The sequence below is a fragment of the Arvicanthis niloticus genome, chromosome 10, assembly GCF_011762505.2.
Source record: "Arvicanthis niloticus isolate mArvNil1 chromosome 10, mArvNil1.pat.X, whole genome shotgun sequence".
Lineage (NCBI taxonomy): Eukaryota > Metazoa > Chordata > Mammalia > Rodentia > Muridae > Arvicanthis > Arvicanthis niloticus.
In genome coordinates this window covers 28,753,825-28,774,823 of record NC_047667.1, presented here as the reverse complement: position 1 = coordinate 28,774,823, position 20,999 = coordinate 28,753,825, and the positions used below count along the sequence as shown (strand labels likewise).

Here is a 20,999-nt window from a genome sequence, read left to right as displayed (position 1 = left end):
AAGTTCTACAGCCATATCTTGCAGGCAGGACAAATAGTAAGTTGAAGATTTTGTGGATGGGTTGGTGTTCTAATTTCTTTACTGGTAATCTTTCCTGGTTAGAGAAGATGGCTGGTTCAGGTTCTTTAAACCCCACTACTAGGAGACTTTACTAGGCTTATCCTAAAGATTCCTTGGAGTTTTCTTTACACTAAGGTTCTGTCTTGCCCTGAAATGCCCCAAATTCTAGTCATCTCCTCCAATACTTTCTCACTCCACCTCACTCTAGTCATCTCCTCCAATACTTTCTCACTCCACCCTACCCGATTCTTCCTGTTACCATCCCTTCAGTTTTCAAAGTAACAATTATCCTTTATGAATGAAGCTAATTAAAAATTATGAATTTTAATTTATACATTAGAAGTAGGGAGAGTTTAAAGCAGGAATTATATATTTATTTACTTCTTATTTTGGTAACACTCTACACTGTCAAAAATTGGAGAAAATTTTTATCATACTGGAGAATGTTATACACTTAATTTGCATTAGTATAATTGACATTTAATTATTAATTAGAACTAGAAGTATAACAAATGGTTTAATGTGAAGGTTTTGCACATGTTTCTCATGTTCTTTTTAATTGTAAAATATACTAACTATATTTTCCTAACTTTAAATACATTAGAAATTATTTTATATATTTTACTTTCCCATTATATTAAACTGAAATGATTTTAATATGTGACTTAGATATTGCTTGACACTAATTTCAAATCTGAGGCAAAGAATTTTCTGTTGTAGAATAGGAAAGTTATTACTTTAATAATAATATTTATCCACAGCAAATCAGATCCAGTGAAAATAAGTTGATTTATTTAAATCAGTTTTGAACACTTTCTTAAATTTCTCAGAGATTACCATATTGATTTAGAGGCTATACTAATGTTAGTATACAACGTTTTTCATAAGGAAGAGGGTTCCTGCACCTTCCTTGTGAATGTACATGAGAAAGATAAACCTACTTATTGATGATTAATGGTATATTCTAATTATCTTACTTTTCAAGAAAGAGAATGCAGCGTTCCCATATTAGATCCAAGCTTATTTGCTTATTCCAATAAAGAAAAATATACAATTGGAGATTTGTTGAAATTCTCATGCCGAACAGGACACAGAGTTGGACCAGATTCAGTGCAATGCTATCACTTTGGATGGTCCCCTAGTTTCCCTACATGCAAAGGTCAGTATCTATTTTACATTTGATGAATTAGGGTCAGAAGTTTAATTTTTATATTTTAATATTCCCCAGTCATGTAATATGCCTATAATATAAAAATGTTCAGAGAAATTGACATCCATAAAGGACATTTATTATATGGCTAATACAAAGCCACATATTTATGAGGCTAATAACAAGATAAATGTGTTATAAATGTATTCATACATGCAGACATGATGGCTGAGACTAAAGAGATTTCTTTCATTTTCTCTATGTTACCATTAATGCTGATATTTTTATAGTGTAGGCCTTCCCTCATATTGCATAGAGTATGTCCAAACATGTAAAAGCAGATTTTAATTAATTCAATACCAAGTATTAAACAAATTATAATGGATACAATGCACAATGCTGATGTTTTTTACAAAAAATAACTGTATGATAAAATAGTGCCAGTCAATGTGAAAATCATTATAATCAATACAACAATTACTGAGTTATTTGCATGTGTCTTCAAGGTGTCAGGTTGACCAAAAATTCTTCCACCTTTAATACACTTTCAATCATATTTCCACAGAGGTATTACAGCTATGAAATGTAAATCTAGTATAAATACTATTTATTTAGAAAAGAGTTATAAACAGTGATACAGTGAATAAATTAAAATTTTCTCCATTTGCTAAAATTTTAGACTGTAAGATGGACATTTTCATTTATACAGTATTTCTACAGTAGATCAAGTAAGATCATGTGCACAACCTCCTGAAATCCTTAATGGGGAAATTAAGGGAACAAAGAAAGTTGAATACAGCCATGGTGATGTGGTGGAATATGATTGCAAGCCTAGATTTCTACTGAAGGGACCCAATAAAATTCAATGTGTTGATGGGACCTGGACAACCTTGCCTGTATGTGTTGGTAAGTAAAAACATTAATACCTCAAAGCTATTTTGTATTTGAAGTGGTGCCTTGATCATAAATACATTTTTGTGAAACATCTACAGAGGAAGAGAGAACATGTGGAGAGATTCCTGAACTTGATCATGGCTCTGTCCATTTTTCTGACCCTCCCTATTACCATGGAGTTTCAGTGGAGTTCACTTGTGCAGAAAACTTCACAATGATTGGACAGGGGTCAGTTTCTTGTATTAGTGGAAGGTGGATCCAGCTTCCTCAATGTGTTTGTAAGTATGTGTGCATAAAATGGATACTTTATAAATTTTAATATTTTTATTGTAGAAATATATACTACTGTATACTTTTGTAGTTAGGAGTCTTTTGGGAATATCTAGTGTTAAATAATATGAATTCACGCTTTCATTGTGTATAATTTTATGTATGTCTACAGATGAACAGGAATCAATATAACCTATAAAAGCTTATTCATTATCTTAAGATGAATCTAGTTGTTAAATATAAAGTTTGATGTGACTGAAATGTGAAGATTAACACACAAAAATATGACTATCTTACAAAATTATCATTGTTGTTATTTCATGCGATTTTCCTCTCAGTTCTTGGAAAACTAAGGAATAAAGTCTACTTATAATTCATTTCCTACTCCCAAAACAAACTGTCTTCCCTAAGCACATCTATAATACTTGTGTAATTCCATGGGCTGCATTCTAAGGTCAATGTGCTGGAGCTGGGACCATCTGCCCTGTCATCAGCTGTAGAACTCAGGGACTGGATTGGATGAGAAACATTATCCCATATATCAATTCTGCACTGATTCCACATGTTATTTGGTTATTCAATCCTAAGTAGTTGAGAGCATCTTGGTGTCCACATTATCTTTTCTCTGAAATAGAAAGTTTTTTTTTTTGAGTGATCTTGGTCATTCTTTTAGCATGGTCCCTGGTGTCCAGCCTTTACTATTTATTGGAGTTTTGGGTGTTTGTTAATGCCAGAGAAACATGGAGTTCCTTTGGAAACAGCAACTATACTTGTGTTTTTTAATGATATGTTCTCCATGCCTGAACACCCAAACTCCATAATAGTTTATTATGTAAATGAATACCTCTACTGCATATTAATCCTAATGAATTTTTGCTCAACAAACACATTTTGTCAAACCCATCTTCATCATTGCTTTAAAACTTTTTAATAAATAATTTCATATGGAGAAAGATCAGACATAACATCATATAAAAACTGAATTCTTTATTTAATATTATTTTATACTTATTTTTATGCTCTATTCTACTTTATTATTTGTTCAGATAAAGAGGTTTAGTTTAGTTAATCTGTCTATAGCCTCCCTAGTATGACTCTCTCCAATTATGTCTTCCTGGGCTACAAAGTTAATGTTATTACTTTTTTTTACTGTGTATTTATTTATTTATTTATTCATTTATTATATACAGTAAATATTTTTACTGTGACACTATACATTACTTTTCTCCATATCCTTAACTTTCTCCTGATAAATAATAGATTCAGACACAAATCAACCACATAGTCATCATGCCCCTTTGACCTTCTTCTTTTTCCTTCACAGAACATCAGTTTTTGTCTTTTTGTGGCACAATCTTTAGGGAGGGGCTAATTCTCAGGAGTCTTTAGTGTTTGTCTCACTCTTGTTGACATTTTACAAGTTACACAACCTTTGTCTAATTATTTATTTTCATTTGCACTATGTTCATTTGACTCTAGATTTCAAGTTATTAATGAATGTTATCTAAGACCTGTACTGAAATGTCAAATTCTAAAAGGACTCTCATTTTCACCAAATAATTAAAATACATAACATATTAAAAGCCCATATATAGTCCTTACTTAACTCATAACACAAGCAGAAAAGCTTATTATTATAATTTAATATTGGTATATTATAGAATAACCTGGAATATGAAAGTATTTTTATAGACTCCTATGAAGGGAATATAAAGGAGATAGGTGGTGGCTACAAGCACCTAATTTCTTATACCAATTCTCTCATAAAATACTTTGAAATATTTGTATTCTACACATTATAGATGCTCTTTTTCTTGTGTCACATCTATCAAAAAAAACAATGTAGAGCAGAACATTCCTATATCCTATCAACACATTTTTTTATTTTAATATTTTTAACATTTTAACATTATGAAAATGGGAGAGTAATGAATTTGAATATTTTCACAGCTTTTAAGCCTATGACCAGAGTTGGTCATGTCATAATCATTTCTTAGGTAGAGCATCTGAGACAGTGATTTTTTAAAATACTTTTGTAGTTGTCTAGTTCCCAAGTCTCTCAATGGTACAAACTGTCTCTGAGACATAAAAGAGTGGACATGATATCTAGTTCCCACACGATAGGCCACTTTGACATGTTGAGTTTGAACATTTTGGTTTGCAGACTTTATAGTACTAAGGTGTAGTTTCATTGTACATCTACTGTATAAATATTTTAATGCATTAGCTCAATCACTTCTTATAAGTGTTTTTACTTTTCATGGAAATAATATCATACAGCAACAGATAAACTGGAGAAGTGTAAAACACTGAGGTCAACTGACATAGAGGCAATTCACCCAAATAAGAATGAATTTAATCATAACTCTAGCATGAGTTATAAATGTAGAGGAAAACAAGAGTATGAATCCTCAATCTGCATCAATGGAAAATGGGATCCTGAACCAAACTGTACAAGTAAGCTCTTTTTGGCACTGTCTTTTCATGAGTGTTCTATGCTTTTATTTCCTTAATAAAATTTTCCTAGATTTTTATGTGTAAAGCCTGTATTTATATTTCTACATCTCCCTCTTCCCACTCCAACTCAATGCCTATTGTGTCCCTCCAATTTCATATCCAGTTTATGACCTCTTCTTGATGTATGTGTATAAGCATACATACATATATGAATAATATATACAAATAAAACTTGTATATATAAATTAAACCTAATGAGTCCATTCAGTGTTTCTCCTATGTGTATGTGCTTAGAACTAAGTGCATTGGATTGGTATTTGTTTGCTCTCTCATCCAGAGAGAAGACTGATTATTCCAGACTAGACAGCCATTAATTGCCTGTAGCTCTTCATTTAGGGAAAGGGTCATGTAGCATTTTCCCTGTCTATACTAGTTTGTCAGTTGTTATTGTCATCATGAATATCTTGTTAGGTGACCACCCTTTTGAGATTTCATGAGTTCAGATATCCTGCCACATATGAAAATATTCTCTTGTAACAAAATTTCTGGAAAAATACTTTTTAATCTAGGAGTTGATTTAAAAATTACAGTATCATGTTTGGTTGTGACCTGTAGTGTAAAACACACAAACCTGATCAACCTGGCTTTACCTATGAGTCATAATGGTCCCTTATTCTTAGAGTTCTACTATGTATGATAATTTTATCACAACAAATGTGCTACGCCATTTCTGTGCCTATGATTAATCATCATGTCTTTCAGTATGACTGTGTGTTCTGCAAATATAACAATTATTTAAGTCTTCTAACAATCAGCTTAATTGGAAAATTCTGATTTCTTTGACACCTTCCATTCCATGTCAATTGGCAGCAGAGTCATTCTACTACTATTTCTGCTTTTTTTTCTATTTATCACTGTTGTTTTGGAGGCCCTGCCTCATTAATATTTTAACTAAGGTTCATAGAAAGTATTTCCATGCCATTCCAAAATTAAACTTATTATGTACATATTAATGGAGTGCACGTGTTGTTCTATAGTTGTCTCTGTTATTTTATTATTTCTGTTATCATTTTGGTTATAGTATTGAGATAGTAATTGTTTTTCTTTTATGTATGACTAGCTAGTTGTTCAAAGAATGTAGAGAAATGTATTTGCTACATAGTGTTGATTTATTTCTAGTAATTCCACTTAAGCAGAAATACATAAAAGAATGAAATTATTAGTAACCATTAAGTAAGTGCCCATTCATGTTTTGAATAGGAGAGATGATTTTGTAGTGAGTTAGTAGAAAACTTGTCAGAAGAGCATTAATACCAGCACTACATTATCATAATTGTGAACCATCAGTTTTCAATCTATATTCATTTCAGGTTAAATGGAATGTCCAGGGTAGTTGACATTTTGAATTACATAATACACATCACTTCTTATCAATTTCCATATTCTTATTAACCAAGAGTTAATCTTCTGGCATAAATAAAAAGGGAAACGTGACTGTGCATCCTGACTATGGATACAATGTGAGCAGCACCTTCGCATTTCTGCTGCGATTGCTTCCTTGTATGATGAGCTAACTTCATTCTTCATTCTTCTTCATTCTTCTTTTCTTCATTCTTCTTTTCTTCGTTCCTTCTTTCCTTGTTTCTTATTTCCTTCATTTTCTTCCTCCTTTCTTTATTTCCTTCCTTTTTTCCTTCTTTCCTTCCTTCTTTTTTCTTCTTCCTCCCTCCCTTCCTCTCTCCCTCCCTTCCTTCCTTCCTTCCTAAGCTTCTTTTGTCAGGTATTTCATCACAACAATGAGAAAAGTCATTAGTATATTAAATAAATACAAGTACAACTTTCACTAATCAACTTTCATTTGGAAATTATTTCATGGGAATTTTTAATGTAATCCAACATATTAGATCATAAATATCTATAGACAGCTCTAGAAAAATATCTCTGTAAGCTTAAACTTAATATAATATATTTAAATATATAATTCAGCTAAAATATTTTAAAGGCTAGAACTGACTGAAGCAAGTTTTATAAAATAATATAAAACTGCATTAAAACTGAGAAAAATTTCAAAGAATCACTATACTTACAAAAATCACTATATTAAATTGCTATACAAGTAAAATGTATAAAATATGGACAATTTTTACGTTGTTATAACTAATTTACTATTTAATGAATAATTTACTATTTAATTTACTATTTATTACTACTTCAATAATTTAAGATACTGTCTTTAGTAAAGAACCACAATTTTTTATGTTTTCTAGGAAAAGAGGAAACATCCTGCCCTCCTCCACCACAGATTCCAAATGCTCAAGTGATTGAAACCACAGTGAAATACTTGGATGGAGAAAAATTATCTGTTCTTTGCCAAGACAATTACCTAACTCAGGACGCAGAAGAAATGGTGTGCAAAGATGGAAGGTGGCAGTCATTGCCACGTTGCATTGGTCAGTAGCTATGACGTTACAACATTAGACCTCAGGTGAAAGAATATGTATTGAAAGGGCATACTGTAAATATTTTAGATACATAATTCAAATAGTGTGTTTTATTTTCTAAATGTAAGTTTTTACTTGTGCTTGACGATTTCATTTATGTTCTTCATGTAGAAAAAATTCCATGTTTCCAGCCCCCTAAAATAAAACACGGATCTATTAAATTACCCAGACCTTCAGAAGAAATTAGAGATTCAAATGAGTCCAGCAGCCATGAACACGGAACTGAATTCAGCTATGTCTGTGATGATGGTTTCAGGATATCTGAAGAGAATGTGATAACTTGCTACATGGGAAAATGGAGCTCTCCACCTCATTGTGTTGGTGAGAGTGACATGAAAATTCAACAGTGGGTTTAAACAAGTTATTACTCTCATCCATCAATTTTTACTCTCATCCTAACCAGAAGAAAGAACAATTTAGATCAGCACACACACACACATTTATATATTTTAACCATACATGTGTACTTGCATATTTCAATCTATGCTGCTTTAGTTGATTGTACTGTTTCTACTTAAATCTAGTTTTATTCTTGAATTTCTGTTTTAAATATGATGTATAGTCTACAGACTTGATCTGCTTATGTGAGTTGTATTGTTTGATTTGCCACCGAGTATAAAAGTCCAAAGTGTCTTTTTCCCATAATGTGCTCCCCACAGCCATCCCACAATAGGTTGTATTTTCTGAAATTATTAATTCTTTGAAGTTGTTTAACAGATGCAAGACAACAGAATGATATTAAAAATCACTGCCCACCTTCTATATGATGACACATCTTTTTTCTAGTTAACATTTCCTTCTAGTGAATTTCTGTATTAGTACAATGTGGAATGTTTTGACTATGTTACTCACATTTGTGTCTTTTTCAGGAATTCCTTGTGGACCTCCACCTTCAATTCCTCTTGGTATTGTTTCTCATGAACTAGAGAGTTACCAATATGGAGCAGAGGTTACATACAATTGTTCTGAAGGTTTTGGAATTGATGGACCAGCATTTATTAAATGTGAAGGGGAAAAGTGGTCTGAACCACCACAATGCATAAGTACAGTTTTATTTTCATTTTTGTGTAATATTTAATCTAATTATATCTATACATTGCGCAATTAAGAAAGGAAGCCATAATTCTAGCATATAAGAAGGTTTTGCTGCATAGATCTGGATATTGGAAGTAAAATACAGATAAACTGGCAAAAGCATAGTTTATCTTTTCAGCCCAACTAAATTATTTTTGTTCTATGTAGTCTGAGATATCAGAATCCCCAGACTTCAAGAACACACAGGCTCCTCTAAACAGGCTCATCACTACAATAACAGTTTTAGCAGCAATGCCACAACAATTACATGTACTCTAAATTTTTGAAATAATAATCATAATTTGCTTTTGATAAAACATAAAGTAGAAATACTCTATAAGCATGGAAAGTATGAGAAAAATTGAATGCAAAATGTAAAATCTCAAGAATTATGATCATTAGAGTTCTGTATCTACCTTATTTATTTTCATAAATATGAAAGAATTCAATATAACTAAGTCAAAATGAGAAAAGTACTGTATTTATTGTTCACTATGAAGGTAACTATTGTTTCATATATTTTATATTCTACAGCTTCCTGAAAGCATTTACCTACATAATTTATTTTTCTTTTCAGAAACTGATTGTGACGTTTTACCCACATTTGAACCTGCCATACTGACAAAAAAGAAAAAAAAATCATATAGGTCAGGAGAACAAGTGACATTCAAATGTCCACCAGGTTATCACATGAATGGCTCTGACACTGTGACATGTGTTAATGCCAACTGGACTGGACACCCAGTATGCAAAGGTATTTGGATGAGCTTTTAACATGTATTTATTTTAGTGACAGAGAATGACATAATAGAAAATAGTGCAGAGATTAGTTTTAAAGGGAGATCAAGTTGGTTTATATTTAAAAAAAAAATAGAAGCATTCAATTGAAAACCTGATGGTTAAGCTGATAATGTTCAGAGTTGGATTCTACAGACAGCATCATCAGTATCTTTGGACCATGTTTTGAAAATGTAAATTAATACCAAGGAGTACATGCTAGACATCCTAAATAGGAAAACATCTAGAGATGACACCTTAAGTCTCCTATAATGTCTTTTTGAGGATCTATGTATGACTCAGTTTGAAATGTGCTTTAGGTTATAAATATTTATTGATACATTGTTTAATAATTATCTTTCAATTGAGATCTTGCTTATATCTCATTTTATCAAATTTATTAGGATATTTTATTTGGTCATCATTTTCTTATGACTATGGTATTCTTAAAACAATGTTCTTTTTTTCCTCTACAGTTTTTTTTCTCACATAGTATATCCTGATACGTTTCTCTTCCTTTCACTCATTACTGTTCCTTCTCACCTTTGGTCTCATCTGATCTATCCATTTTCTATATTTCAGGAGAAAGAAAATAGGCTTCTAATGAGTAATAATAATAAAACACAAAAATCCAAACATATAGTGGGGTGACAAAATAATTTTAGGGGAAACAGCAGAACAAAAGGGATAAAAAACTATGCAGACACAAAGCACCACTTTATACACTCAGGAATCCCATAAAAATACTAACTTGAAAACCATAATATATATAACAGCATGCCAAGTACCTTACTGTACCAAAGAGGCATACCTATGTAGGCACCAGTGCAACTTTGCTATGTTCAGTGAGTTGAATAAGTGTTGTCTTTCACAGCGTAGCCTTGCCATCCGGTTATGGGGTACAATCTATAGTCTTGTCAATTATGTTGTTTAGAGAGGTTCCATGTGACCCCTTTGGCACCCATTTAATTACATGTACCCTAATCCCAGTAATAAAAACTTCATTGTTGACAGGATATGTCCACTGGGGCTCTGTCTCCTAACATTTTTTGGTGATTGAATTTATATGTCACAGGTAAATGATGGAAATAGATAAAAATTCATCCTGAGTGAGGTGTCTCAGACACAGAAATATATACATGTATATATTTGCTTATATATAGATAATAGGTGTAAAGTCAATGAAAGCTAAGTTATAATCCATAGAACAATAGAGGTTAGGTATAGAGTAAGGGATTGGGGGCAAGATTTTTGTCTCCTTAAGATGGTGAAATAGAGTAGGTAGTTAGGTATGTTAGGAAGGGGAGACAAAAAACAGAATACAGACATAAACAGCAAAAGTTACAGGTTATTTGAGGGATATTATAAAAACCTAATACAAGTTTACTTATACAAGTTTATATATATATATATATATATATATATATATATATATATATATGTATATATGTATATAAGTATACATATATATATGTGTGTGTGTGTATGTATGTGTGTATATATATACACATACATACATATAAATATTTCCTATCATTTACCCGTGACATTCATGATTTCATTTTTTGTGTATAAATAAATGTAGCAAATTTTCTTTATCCATTCATCAAGTCAGGAATACATTTGGAATCTTATGCCATAATTAGATACTCAAGATGAGCAAATAGGTAATGATACTTCATTTGCTCTTTAGATAATTCCTGTGTGGATCCACCACATGTACCAAATGCTACTATAGTCACAAGGTCCAAGGCTAAATATCCATCTGGTGACACAGTACGTTATGAATGTAATAAACCTTTTGAACTATTTGGGGAAATGGAAGTGATGTGTCAAAATGGGATTTGGACAGAACCACCGAAATGCCAAGGTAGGGCATCATTTTCCCTAACGTTTATTTGACAACGTAATTTAGTTATTGTACATTAGTGAAAATAGACTGACCCAATTTTTTTAAAAAATTAAATTATTTTATTAATTTACATCCCAAATGTTGTCCCCTCCCAGTCTCCTCTCCTAGAGCTCTTTCCCCAATGTCCCCTCTACTTCACCCTTGAGAGGATGCCCCCTCCATCCCTCTTCTCTGGGTCATCAATTCTATAAAGGATTAGGTGCATCCTCTCCCTCTGAGGCCAGAAAAGGGAGTCTCCAGCTATATATGTGCCAGGAGCCTCTTACCAGCCCCTGTATACTCTTTGGTTTGTGGCTTAGTCTCTGCAATCTCAGAGGTGTCCAGGTTAGTTAGTTAAGGGTTTCCTTCCCCTTCAGCTCCTTCAATCCATCCCCTAACTCTTCCATAGGGGTCCCAGATCTCTGTCCAATGCTAGGCTGTACATATCTGCTTCTGTCTCAGTCAGCTGCTGGTAAAGGTTATCAGTAGAAAGCCATGCTAGACTCCTGTCTGCAAGCACAACATAGTACCAGTAATAGTGTCAGGATTTGGTGCCCGCCCATGGAACAGATTTCACATTGGGCCAATAACTGGTTGGGAATTCCTTCAGTCTCTGCTTCATTTTTGTTCCTGCATTTCTTTTAGACAAGAACAATTTGTGGTCTAAATTTTTGAAGGTGGGTTGGTGTCACATCCCTCCACTGGAGGTCCTATTGAACTATTGGAAGTGGTTTCTTCAGGTTCCTTTCCCACTCTTCAGGATTTTGCATAAACTCACCCGCACTGAGACCTGAGAGCCTCTCCATCCTGGGTCTCTTGGACTTTAAGGAGGTTCCATTCATCCCCTGTCCCCCGCACCTTCACTTATTTTCCTGGACCCTGTGCTTCTCTCTTCTGTTTTGCCCACACCTGATCCTGTCCGCCTTTCCCTTCCCCTCTCCTCTTCCACCCAGGAAAACCCCTTCCTCTACCTTCCATGATTATTTTGTTTCATATTCTATGTCAGATTGAAGCATCCTCACTTGGGACTTCATTCTTGTTTAACTTCTTAGGGCCTGTGGGGTACAGAATGGATATTCTGTACTTTTGGGCTAATAGCCACTTATCAGTGAGTACATACCATGAATGAATGTCTTTTTGAGTCTAGGATACCTCAATCAAGAAGATTTTTTGTAGTTTCACCAATTTGCCTGCTTCATGATGTTCTAGTTTTTAATAGTTGAATAGCATTCTATTATGTAAACGAATCACATTTTCTGTATCCATTCTTCAGTGGAGAGACATCTGGGTTGTTTCCAGCTTCTAGTTATTATGAACATAATGGAGCATGTCTCCTTGTGGTATGGTAGAGCATCTTTTAGGTATATGCCCAGGAGTGGTATTTCCAATTTTCTGAGAAATCACCAGATTAATTCCCAGAGTGGTTGTATAAATTTTGCAATCACCAGAAATGGAGGAGTGTTCCTCTTTCTTTAGATCTTGTTTAGCATATACTGTCATTTGACTGACTTGGGAAGCTATTCTGGTTTGTGCAAGGTGGAATCTCATGGTTGTTTTGATTTGCATTTCTTTGATGACTAAGGATGTTGCTTTTTAACTTTCTTTATTAAATTGACCACAGTTTCTTCTCCCTTCAATTCTCTCAGCTTCCTCAAACTGTACCTATTCCCAGATCCCCTGCACTCTTCTTTTCTTCAGAATAGTCCTCCAAGGGACAATAGCCAAACATGAAAACACAAGTTATAGTAAGAAAGATCAAAAGTCCTCTCACATTGAGGCTGGACAAGGCAACTTTATAGGAAAAAAGACTCCTAAAAGCAGATGAAATGGTCAAATATATACCTATTCCCAGTTAGGAGTTCCACAATAACACCAAGCTAACAGCCATAATATATACACAGAAGACCTTGTGCAGATCCATACCTTCCTCTTGTTTACTGCTTTAGTCTCTGTGAGCCTATGTGAGCCCTGCTTAGTTGATTTAGTGGACTAGGTTCTCCATATGTACTCAATCCCCTATGACTCCCACAATTACCACCCTGCGATCTGCTGTGGGATTCCCTGATCTCCTAGAGAAGGAACGCAATGAAAACTTCCAACTTAGACTCTCTCCTCATAATGTCTGGCTGTGGGTTTCTTCTTCTGCTCCCATCTGCTGCTACAGAAAGCTTGTCTGCTGACAAGTTCACAAGACATGCATTCCAGGTGTCTGAGCTATCCAGTCTTTGTGTCCTGGCCATCTAGTTAGCATACAGCATGGTCATTCAAGAGATGATTTAGCTGTTAAAGGCTAAGCTCACTACCAAAGTGATAAGAAAAGCATTTTTTTAAAAAAATGAAGATAAAATGATACAGTTTTGGTGACTATAATAAAGAAGTATTGTGGGAAATTTCCAAAAAAAAAGTATCAGATTAGAGGAGCAATTGCTACTAAGAAAAAATTAATCACATTACAACTAAAAACATTGACTTTTTTATTAAATATTAAATGTATAAAACATATTTATATAAAGTAATCCCATTATTTTCCAAATAATTACTTTCAGATGTAAGAAAATGGTATAAGAGATTTTCTCTATATGAGAAAATATTTATATGTTAGCATTCCATATTTCTTACATGTTGAGCTCAACATGTGGGAATTTTCAATGAGTACATGTTAAAATTTGATTTAAAATCACAGAAAAATTTCAGTTTATATCAGTTAGTCATTTATTATTGAATATGAATTATGTATTTATAATGGACATATTTAAATTCTATCTACAAAGAAATATCAACTGTCTTGTCCACCCATCATATCTCAATACTCAGATCATTTGCATGTGAAACAATTTTTAGTCTATTTTGAATATCACTTCATTTGTTACTTTATGTTTGGGTTCTCTATTTATGGATATATATATATACATACATATATATATATTCATACATATATATATGTATATATATATATTCTTTAAATCTTTTTTACATTTCAGTCCTTATCTCTCTCCTACTCTGCCCTCTGACTGTTCTTCATCCCATACTTTCTCCCCATCTTCAAGAGGATGTAGTGTCTCCACCAGACCTCCCAAGTCCCTGAGACCTCAAGTCTCTACAGAGTTAATTAGGCGTATTATCTCTCATTGAGACCAGACCCAGTCCTCTGCTGTATATGTATTAGGGCCTCATATCAGCTGGTGTATGCTGTCTGGTTGGTTGTTCAGTGTCTGAGAGATTTTGGGGTCCAGGTTATTTAAGACTGTTGGGCTTCCTATGGGGTCACCCTACCTCTCAGCTTCTTACAGCTTTTCCCTATTTAAACTACAGGGGTTCCCTGTTTCTGTCCATTGCTTGGATGTAAGTATCTGCATCTCTTTCAGCTGCTTTTTGGGCCTCTTAGAGAGCAGCCATGCTAGACTCCCCTTGAGCTGGATCCCAATATCGGCCTGTCACTGAACCTCCTTTTCCTCAGCTTCTTCTCCAGTTTTAGACTAGGAAGAGAGACTGAAGAGTCTCTCACTTTCTATAGGGTCTCCCCAACTCCTACCTCCTGAGGATGTCTATTTCCTTTCTTTCTGATATCCTACAGGGATTCAGTCCTGCTTCCCCCTGTCCGCAATACCTGATCATCTTCACCGTTTTTCATCTCCTACCCAGGTACCTCCCTCTCCCTTCCCCCCATGATTTCCTTCTTCTTCCTTCTAAGTGGGATTGAGGCATCCTCACTTGGGCCCTTCAGCTTGTTAACCTTCTTGAGGTCTGACAATTGTATCCTGGGTATTCAGTACTTTTTTGGCTAATACCTACTTATTAATGAGTATATACAATGCATTGCCTTTTGGATCTGAGTACTTCATGCAGGATGATATTTTCTAGTTCTATGCATTTGCCTACAAACTCAGGATATCCTTGTTCTTGATAGCTGAGTAGTATTCCATTGTGTAAATGAACCATATTTTTCTCTGTCTATTGTTCTGTTGTGGGACATCTGGGTTGTTTCCAACTTCTGGCTATCACAAGTAAGGCCACTATGAACATAATGAAACATGTGCCCACATGGCATGGTAGGGCATTTTTTGGAAATATGCCAAGAGTGATATAGCTGTATCTTCAGGTATATCTATTTCCAATTTTCAGAAGAATCTCCAGATTGGTTCCAGAGTGGTTGTACCAGTTTTCAACTTCACAAGCAATGGAGGAGTGTTCCTCTTTCTCCACATCCTTGCTGACACGTGCTGTCACCTGAGGTTTTGATCTTCACCATTCTTATTGGTGTTAGATAGAATCTCAGGTTTGGTTTGATTTGAATTTCCTTGATGACTAAGGACTTTGAACATTTATTTACGTGCTTCTTGGCCCCTCAAGATTTCTGTCTTGTGAATATTTTTTTTGATTTTTTTTTGATCCATTTTTTAAATTGGGTTGTTTGGTTTCTTGGTGGTTAGCTTCTAAAGTTCTTTATATATTTTGGATATTACCCTTTATTGAATGTGGGGTTACTGGAGATTAATATTATTGTTGAGTTCTATATTCTATTTTTTGATTGGGTTGTTTGGTTTCTTGGTGGTTAGATTCTGGAGTTATTTATATATTTTGGATATAATAGCCCTTTATTGAATGTGTGGTTAGTGAAGATTTTTTTTTTTTACCAATCTGTAGGTTGTTGATGTTCCTATTGACAATAACCTTTGCTATATAGAAGCTTTTCAGTTTCATGAGGTCCCATTCATCAATTCTTGATCTTAGAGCCTGAGCCATTGGATTTCTGTTTAGGAAATTTTTTCTTTATGCCAATGAGTACAAGGCTCTTATCCAATTTCCCTTATATTAAATCCAGTGTGTCTGGTTTCATGTTTAGGTTCTTAATCCACTTGGACTTGCTGGAGCTTTGTGCAAGTTGACAAATATGCAACTATTTCATTTTTCTACATACAGACTGCCAGTTAGACCAACACCATTTATTGAAGATGTTTTCTTTTTGCTCCAATATATATTTTTAGCTTCTTTGTCAAAAATCAAGTGTCCATAAGTGAGCAGTTTTATTTTAGTCTTCAATTCTATTTCACTTATCAACCTTTCTGTCTCTGTATCAATGGCAAGCAGTTTTTAGCACTATTGCTTTGTAGTATAGCTTGAGGTCAGAGATGGTAAATCCCCCAGATGTTCTTTTATTGTTAAGAATTGTTTTCACTATTCTGAATGTTTTGTTTATATAGACACAACTGAGAATTGCTATCTCCATGTCTTTGAAGAATTGTGTTAGAATATTGATGGGGATTGCTTTGAATCTATAGATTGCTTTTGGATGGCAATTTTTACTAAGTTTATCTTGCCAGTCAATGAGCATAGGAAATCTTTCCATATTCTGAGGTCTTCTTCAATTTTTTTCTTGAAAGACTTGAAGTTCTTTTCATACAGTCCTTTCACTTATTTTGTTAGAGTTACACCAAGATATTTTATATTATCTGTCACTATTGTTTATGGTGTTGTTTCCCTAATTGCTTTCTCAGTCCATTTACCATTTGTATAGAGAATAGCTACTGAATAATTTGAGTTAATTTTTTATCCAGGCAATTTGGTGAAGTGATTTGTAAAAGTTCTCTGGCAAGATTTTTTGGGGTTGTTTACATATACTGCTGTATCATCTCCAAATAGTGATACCTTTAATTCTTCCTTGCCAATTTGTATCCTCTTGATCTCCTTTTGTTTTCTTATTACTCTAGCTAGAACTTCTAGTACTACATTGAGTAGATATGGGAAGAGTAGTCATCCTTATCTTGTCCCTGATATTACAGGGATTGCTTCAAGTATCTCTCCATTTAATTTGGTTTTGCCTGAAGGTTTGCTGTATATTGCATTTATTATGTTTAGTTATGGGCGTTGAATTCCTGATCTCTCCAATACTTTTAACATGAAAGAGTGTTTTATTTTGTCAAATGCTTTATCAGCATCTAATGAGATGACCATGTGATTTTTCTCATTGAGTTTGTTTATATAGTGGATTATGTTAATGGATTTTTGTATATTGAACCAACCTTGCATCCCTGGGATGAAGTCTACCTGATCGTAGTAATAATGGATTTAATGTGTTCTTGGATTTAGTTTGCTAGAATTTTATTTAGTATTTTTGCATTCCTATTTATTAGCAAATTTGGTCTGAAGTTCTCTTTTTTTTCTTGAGTCTTTATGTGGTTTAGGTATCAGAGTAATAGTGGCCTCATAGAATAATTTAGGTAGGTAGTGTTCTTTCTTTTTCTATTTTATGGAATAGTTTGAAGAGTGTGTGCATTACCTCTTCTTTGAATATCTGGTAGAATTCTGCACTAAAGCCATCTGGCCCTGGGCTCTTTTTGGTTGGGAAATTTTGATGATTTTTTTCTATTTTCTTATGGGATATTGACCTGTTTAGATAGTTTATGGTCAGTTTTGGAATAGGTACCATGCGGTGCTAAGAAGAGGGTATATTCTTTTTTTTTAGGATAAAATGTTCTGTAGATATCTGTTAAACCTGTTAGGTTCCTAAAGTCTATTAGTTTCACTGTGTTTCTGTTTAGTTTCTGTTTAAATGACCTGTTCATTAATAAGAGTGGGGAGTAGAAGTTTCCCAGTATTATTGTGAGGTTCAATGTCTTTTTTGAGCTTTAGTAAAGTTTCCTTTATGAATGTGGGTGCCCTTGCATTTGGGTTATAGATGTTCAGAATTAACGCTTTCTCTTGATGGATTTTTTTCTTTCATAAACATGAAGTATCCTTTCCCAGTTTGCTTGATAACTTTTAGACTGAAAGTCTATTTTATTAGATAGTTGATGGCAATTCCTGCTTGTTTCTTGGGACCATTGCTTGAAAACTTCCTTTCAGTCTTTTACTCTGTGGTAGTTTCTGTCTTTGTTGTTATTGAGGTGTCTTTCTTGTATGCACCCAAATTCTGGATCATGTTTCTGTATCCAGTCTGTTAGCTTATATCTTTTTATTGGGAAATTGAGTACATTGGTATTGAGAGATATTAAATCAGATGATTGTTAGTTTCTGTTATATTTGTTGTTGTAGGTGGCATTATGTGCATGTGATTCTCTCCTTTTTGCTTTGTTGTGAGATGATTAATATCTTGCTTTTTCTTTTATGTAGGTAACCTCCTTGTGTTAGATTTTTCTTGTTAAACTCTACATAGTGCTGGATTGGTAGATAAATATTGCTTGAATTTGGTTTTGTCTTAGAACATTTTTTTCCATCTATGTTGATTTGGAATTTTGCTGAGTATAGTACCCTGGGCTGGTATTTGTTTTCTCTTAGGATTGGTGTGACCTCTATCCAGGCTTTCCAGGCTTTTGGTGTCATTTTTGAGATTCAGGTGTAATTCTGATCAGTCTGCCTTTGTATGTTACTTGGGATTTTTTTCCTTACAGCTTTTAATATTCTTTCTTAGTTCTGTGCATTTTGATCATCATGAGAAGTTCTTAGAAACAGTGATCACAGGAGTGTTCACAGAACTTTGTTTATTGCTTTGCTTTTTCTTTGAATATTTGCATCTATTATATTGCTAATTCCTCAACCTAAAATTGACCTTAAGACTTGCAGGTAATTAAAAGGAGAAGGGGAGATGGGATAGGTGTTTTCTAGGGAGGGGAAATGGGGAAAGGAGAAGGCATATGAAAAATAAATGAATAAAATATCCAGTTTAAAAAAGTGAAAAAAAGTATTTGGATTATTATGTAATGAGAGTATTTTTCCTGGTCCAATCTATTTGGTGTTCTACAGGCTTCTTGCACATTTATGGTCATCTCTTTCTTTAAGTTGGGGAAGTTTTCTTCTCTGATTTTGTTGAAAATGTTTTCCGGTTCTTTGTGCTGGGAATCTTTGATCTTCTCTAGTTTTATTATTCTTAGATTTGGTCTTTTCATTGTGTCCTGGAATTCCTGGATGTTTTGGGTTAGGAGTTATTTTATGTTTAGTATTTTCTTTGACAGGTGTGTCAATATATTCTAAGATATCTTCTACACCTGAGATTCTTTCTTCTATCTCTTGTATTCTGTTGGTGATGATTTCATCTGTAATTTCTGACCTCTTTCCTAGGTTTTCCAGTTCAAGTGTTACCTTTATTTGTGTTTTCTTTATTGTTTATCTTTCCACTTTTACATCTTGGACCACTTTGTTCAATTCCTTTACCAGTTTGATTGTTTTTTCCTGTGTTTCTTTAAGGGATTTATGTGTTTCCTCTCCAAAGGCTTCTACCTGTTTACCTGTTTTTTCCTGTGTTTATTTTAAGGAGGACTTATATATGTCCTCTTTAAAGGAATCTATTTATCATGAAAGAATTATCTTCATGAGATAAAATTTTAAATCAGCTTCCTGATTTTTAGGTGTGATGGTGAACGCAGGGCTTCTTGTGGTGGAAGAACTGGTTCTGATGATTCCAACATATATTGGTTTCTGTTGCTTATGGTCTTGTGCTTGCCTCTAGCAATCTGATTTTCTCTGGTATTAGCTTTCCTAGGTGTCTTTGTCTTCATCCTGCCTCTTGTGTCCCTGGGTTGCTGCAAGCATCGTGGTAGGCCCTGTCTGTATCTGACCTCTTGTGAAGCCTTCAGCAAGTGAGGTCTTCATAGGGACATGTATGCTGATGACCTGTTGATCTGGTTATAGAGGCTTTCCTGGGAGGCCTTCAGCCTGTGGGGTCTTCAGAGGAGCACACAAGCTGGTGATCTGCCCCAGCAGAAGGTGCAGGCTACAAGGAACATGGAATTTGGTGGCATGAGGGCTTGGAGGTGATGGGTCCTGAGTCTACTGGAATCTTCGGGGTTACCAGCTGCTGCAAATGTTTGGGAGTGTCTGTTACCTATTGCCCTCCATGCAGCAGAACTCCTACAAGACCTATAGTCTGTGATGTCTTCAGAATAGTGGCCAAACTAGTCAGGTCTTATTTCTCTTTTTTACCTTGTTTTGGAGAATTTAATGGTGTCATTCATTTTATTATTATTTTTAAATACACAATCTGAGTATGCTATCTCTTATAGTTTCCTAATCATCTGTTACTGAAGTCATCTTATGTGTTTGTATCATTATTGATTAATGCTAACATATTTATATTCTAATAAGTAAGTAGAATCTGAACTTACCACAAAATCCTATTATGTTTCCTATTTCCTATGTTTTCCTTAAGGATTCCTTCATCGATTTCTGTCACATATATTAAATAAAATCCTTTTTTTTTTGAGTCCTTGATTCATTATTTACTTTTCTTCCTAGTATTACCCTTTGAATAAATCTTCTTCTTCTTTTTTTTTTTTTTTTTTTTGCTTTTCAGCATTATTCATCATATTTTTCTTTTTTTATTATTTTATTTATTTAAATTTCTAATGCTGGCCGCTCCCCTACCCCCATCCCCAAATTATTCACTCCATCACCTCTCCCCTTTGCTTCTGAGAGGGTGCTTCCCCACCCTTCCTCCTATCAATACCTCACTGCTACCAGCATCTCTCTTCCTTTGCACATCAAATTTCTACAGAGTTTGGCTGATCCTTTCCTATCGAGGTCAGACAAGGCAGTCCTCTGAAACATAAATACCAGAGGTTATGGACCAGTCCATTTATGCTCTTTCTTTGGTGACTTAGTCTCAGGTAGCTCTGAGGTGTGCTGGTTAGTTTATACTGTTGTTCTTCCTGTGGGGAGTCACAATCCCCTTCAGCTCCTTCAATCCTTCCCTTAACTCTTCCATAGAGATCCCAGACCTCATTCCAGTGGTTGGCTGTAAATATCTTCATCTGCTTCAGTCAGAGCCTCTCAAGAGACATCCATGCTAGGCTTCTGTCTGCAAGCACAACCTGGCATCACTAATTTTTTCAAGGTTTGGTGCCTGTGCATGAGATGAATTCCAAGTTGGGAGGGTCACTGGATGGGCTTCCCTTTAAGCTCTGTTCTATTTTTGTATCTGCATTTTTTTTTT

General features: G+C 34.3%; 1 protein-coding gene across 4 annotated transcripts in view; it reads left to right on the top strand.

Moving 5' to 3' along the window:
- The window catches only part of Cfh (complement factor H), a 94,762-nt gene that overhangs the window by 67,733 nt on the left and 6,030 nt on the right, over positions 1 to 20,999 (top strand). Inside the window, exons 12-20 of one of the 4 annotated variants that reach the window (XM_034512833.2) lie at positions 1,046 to 1,219; positions 1,934 to 2,116; positions 2,203 to 2,382; positions 4,655 to 4,831; positions 7,099 to 7,281; positions 7,444 to 7,653; positions 8,202 to 8,375; positions 8,984 to 9,160; positions 10,877 to 11,053. In XM_034512833.2, coding sequence (XP_034368724.1) covers positions 1,046 to 1,219; positions 1,934 to 2,116; positions 2,203 to 2,382; positions 4,655 to 4,831; positions 7,099 to 7,281; positions 7,444 to 7,653; positions 8,202 to 8,375; positions 8,984 to 9,160; positions 10,877 to 11,053 — 1,635 coding nt within the window. Of the gene's footprint in view, positions 1 to 1,045; positions 1,220 to 1,930; positions 2,117 to 2,202; positions 2,383 to 4,654; positions 4,832 to 7,098; positions 7,282 to 7,443; positions 7,654 to 8,201; positions 8,376 to 8,983; positions 9,161 to 10,876; positions 11,054 to 20,999 lie in introns of all 4 variants that reach the window. The other 3 variants (XM_034512832.2, XM_034512835.2, XM_034512834.2) reach the window with 3 other exon arrangements.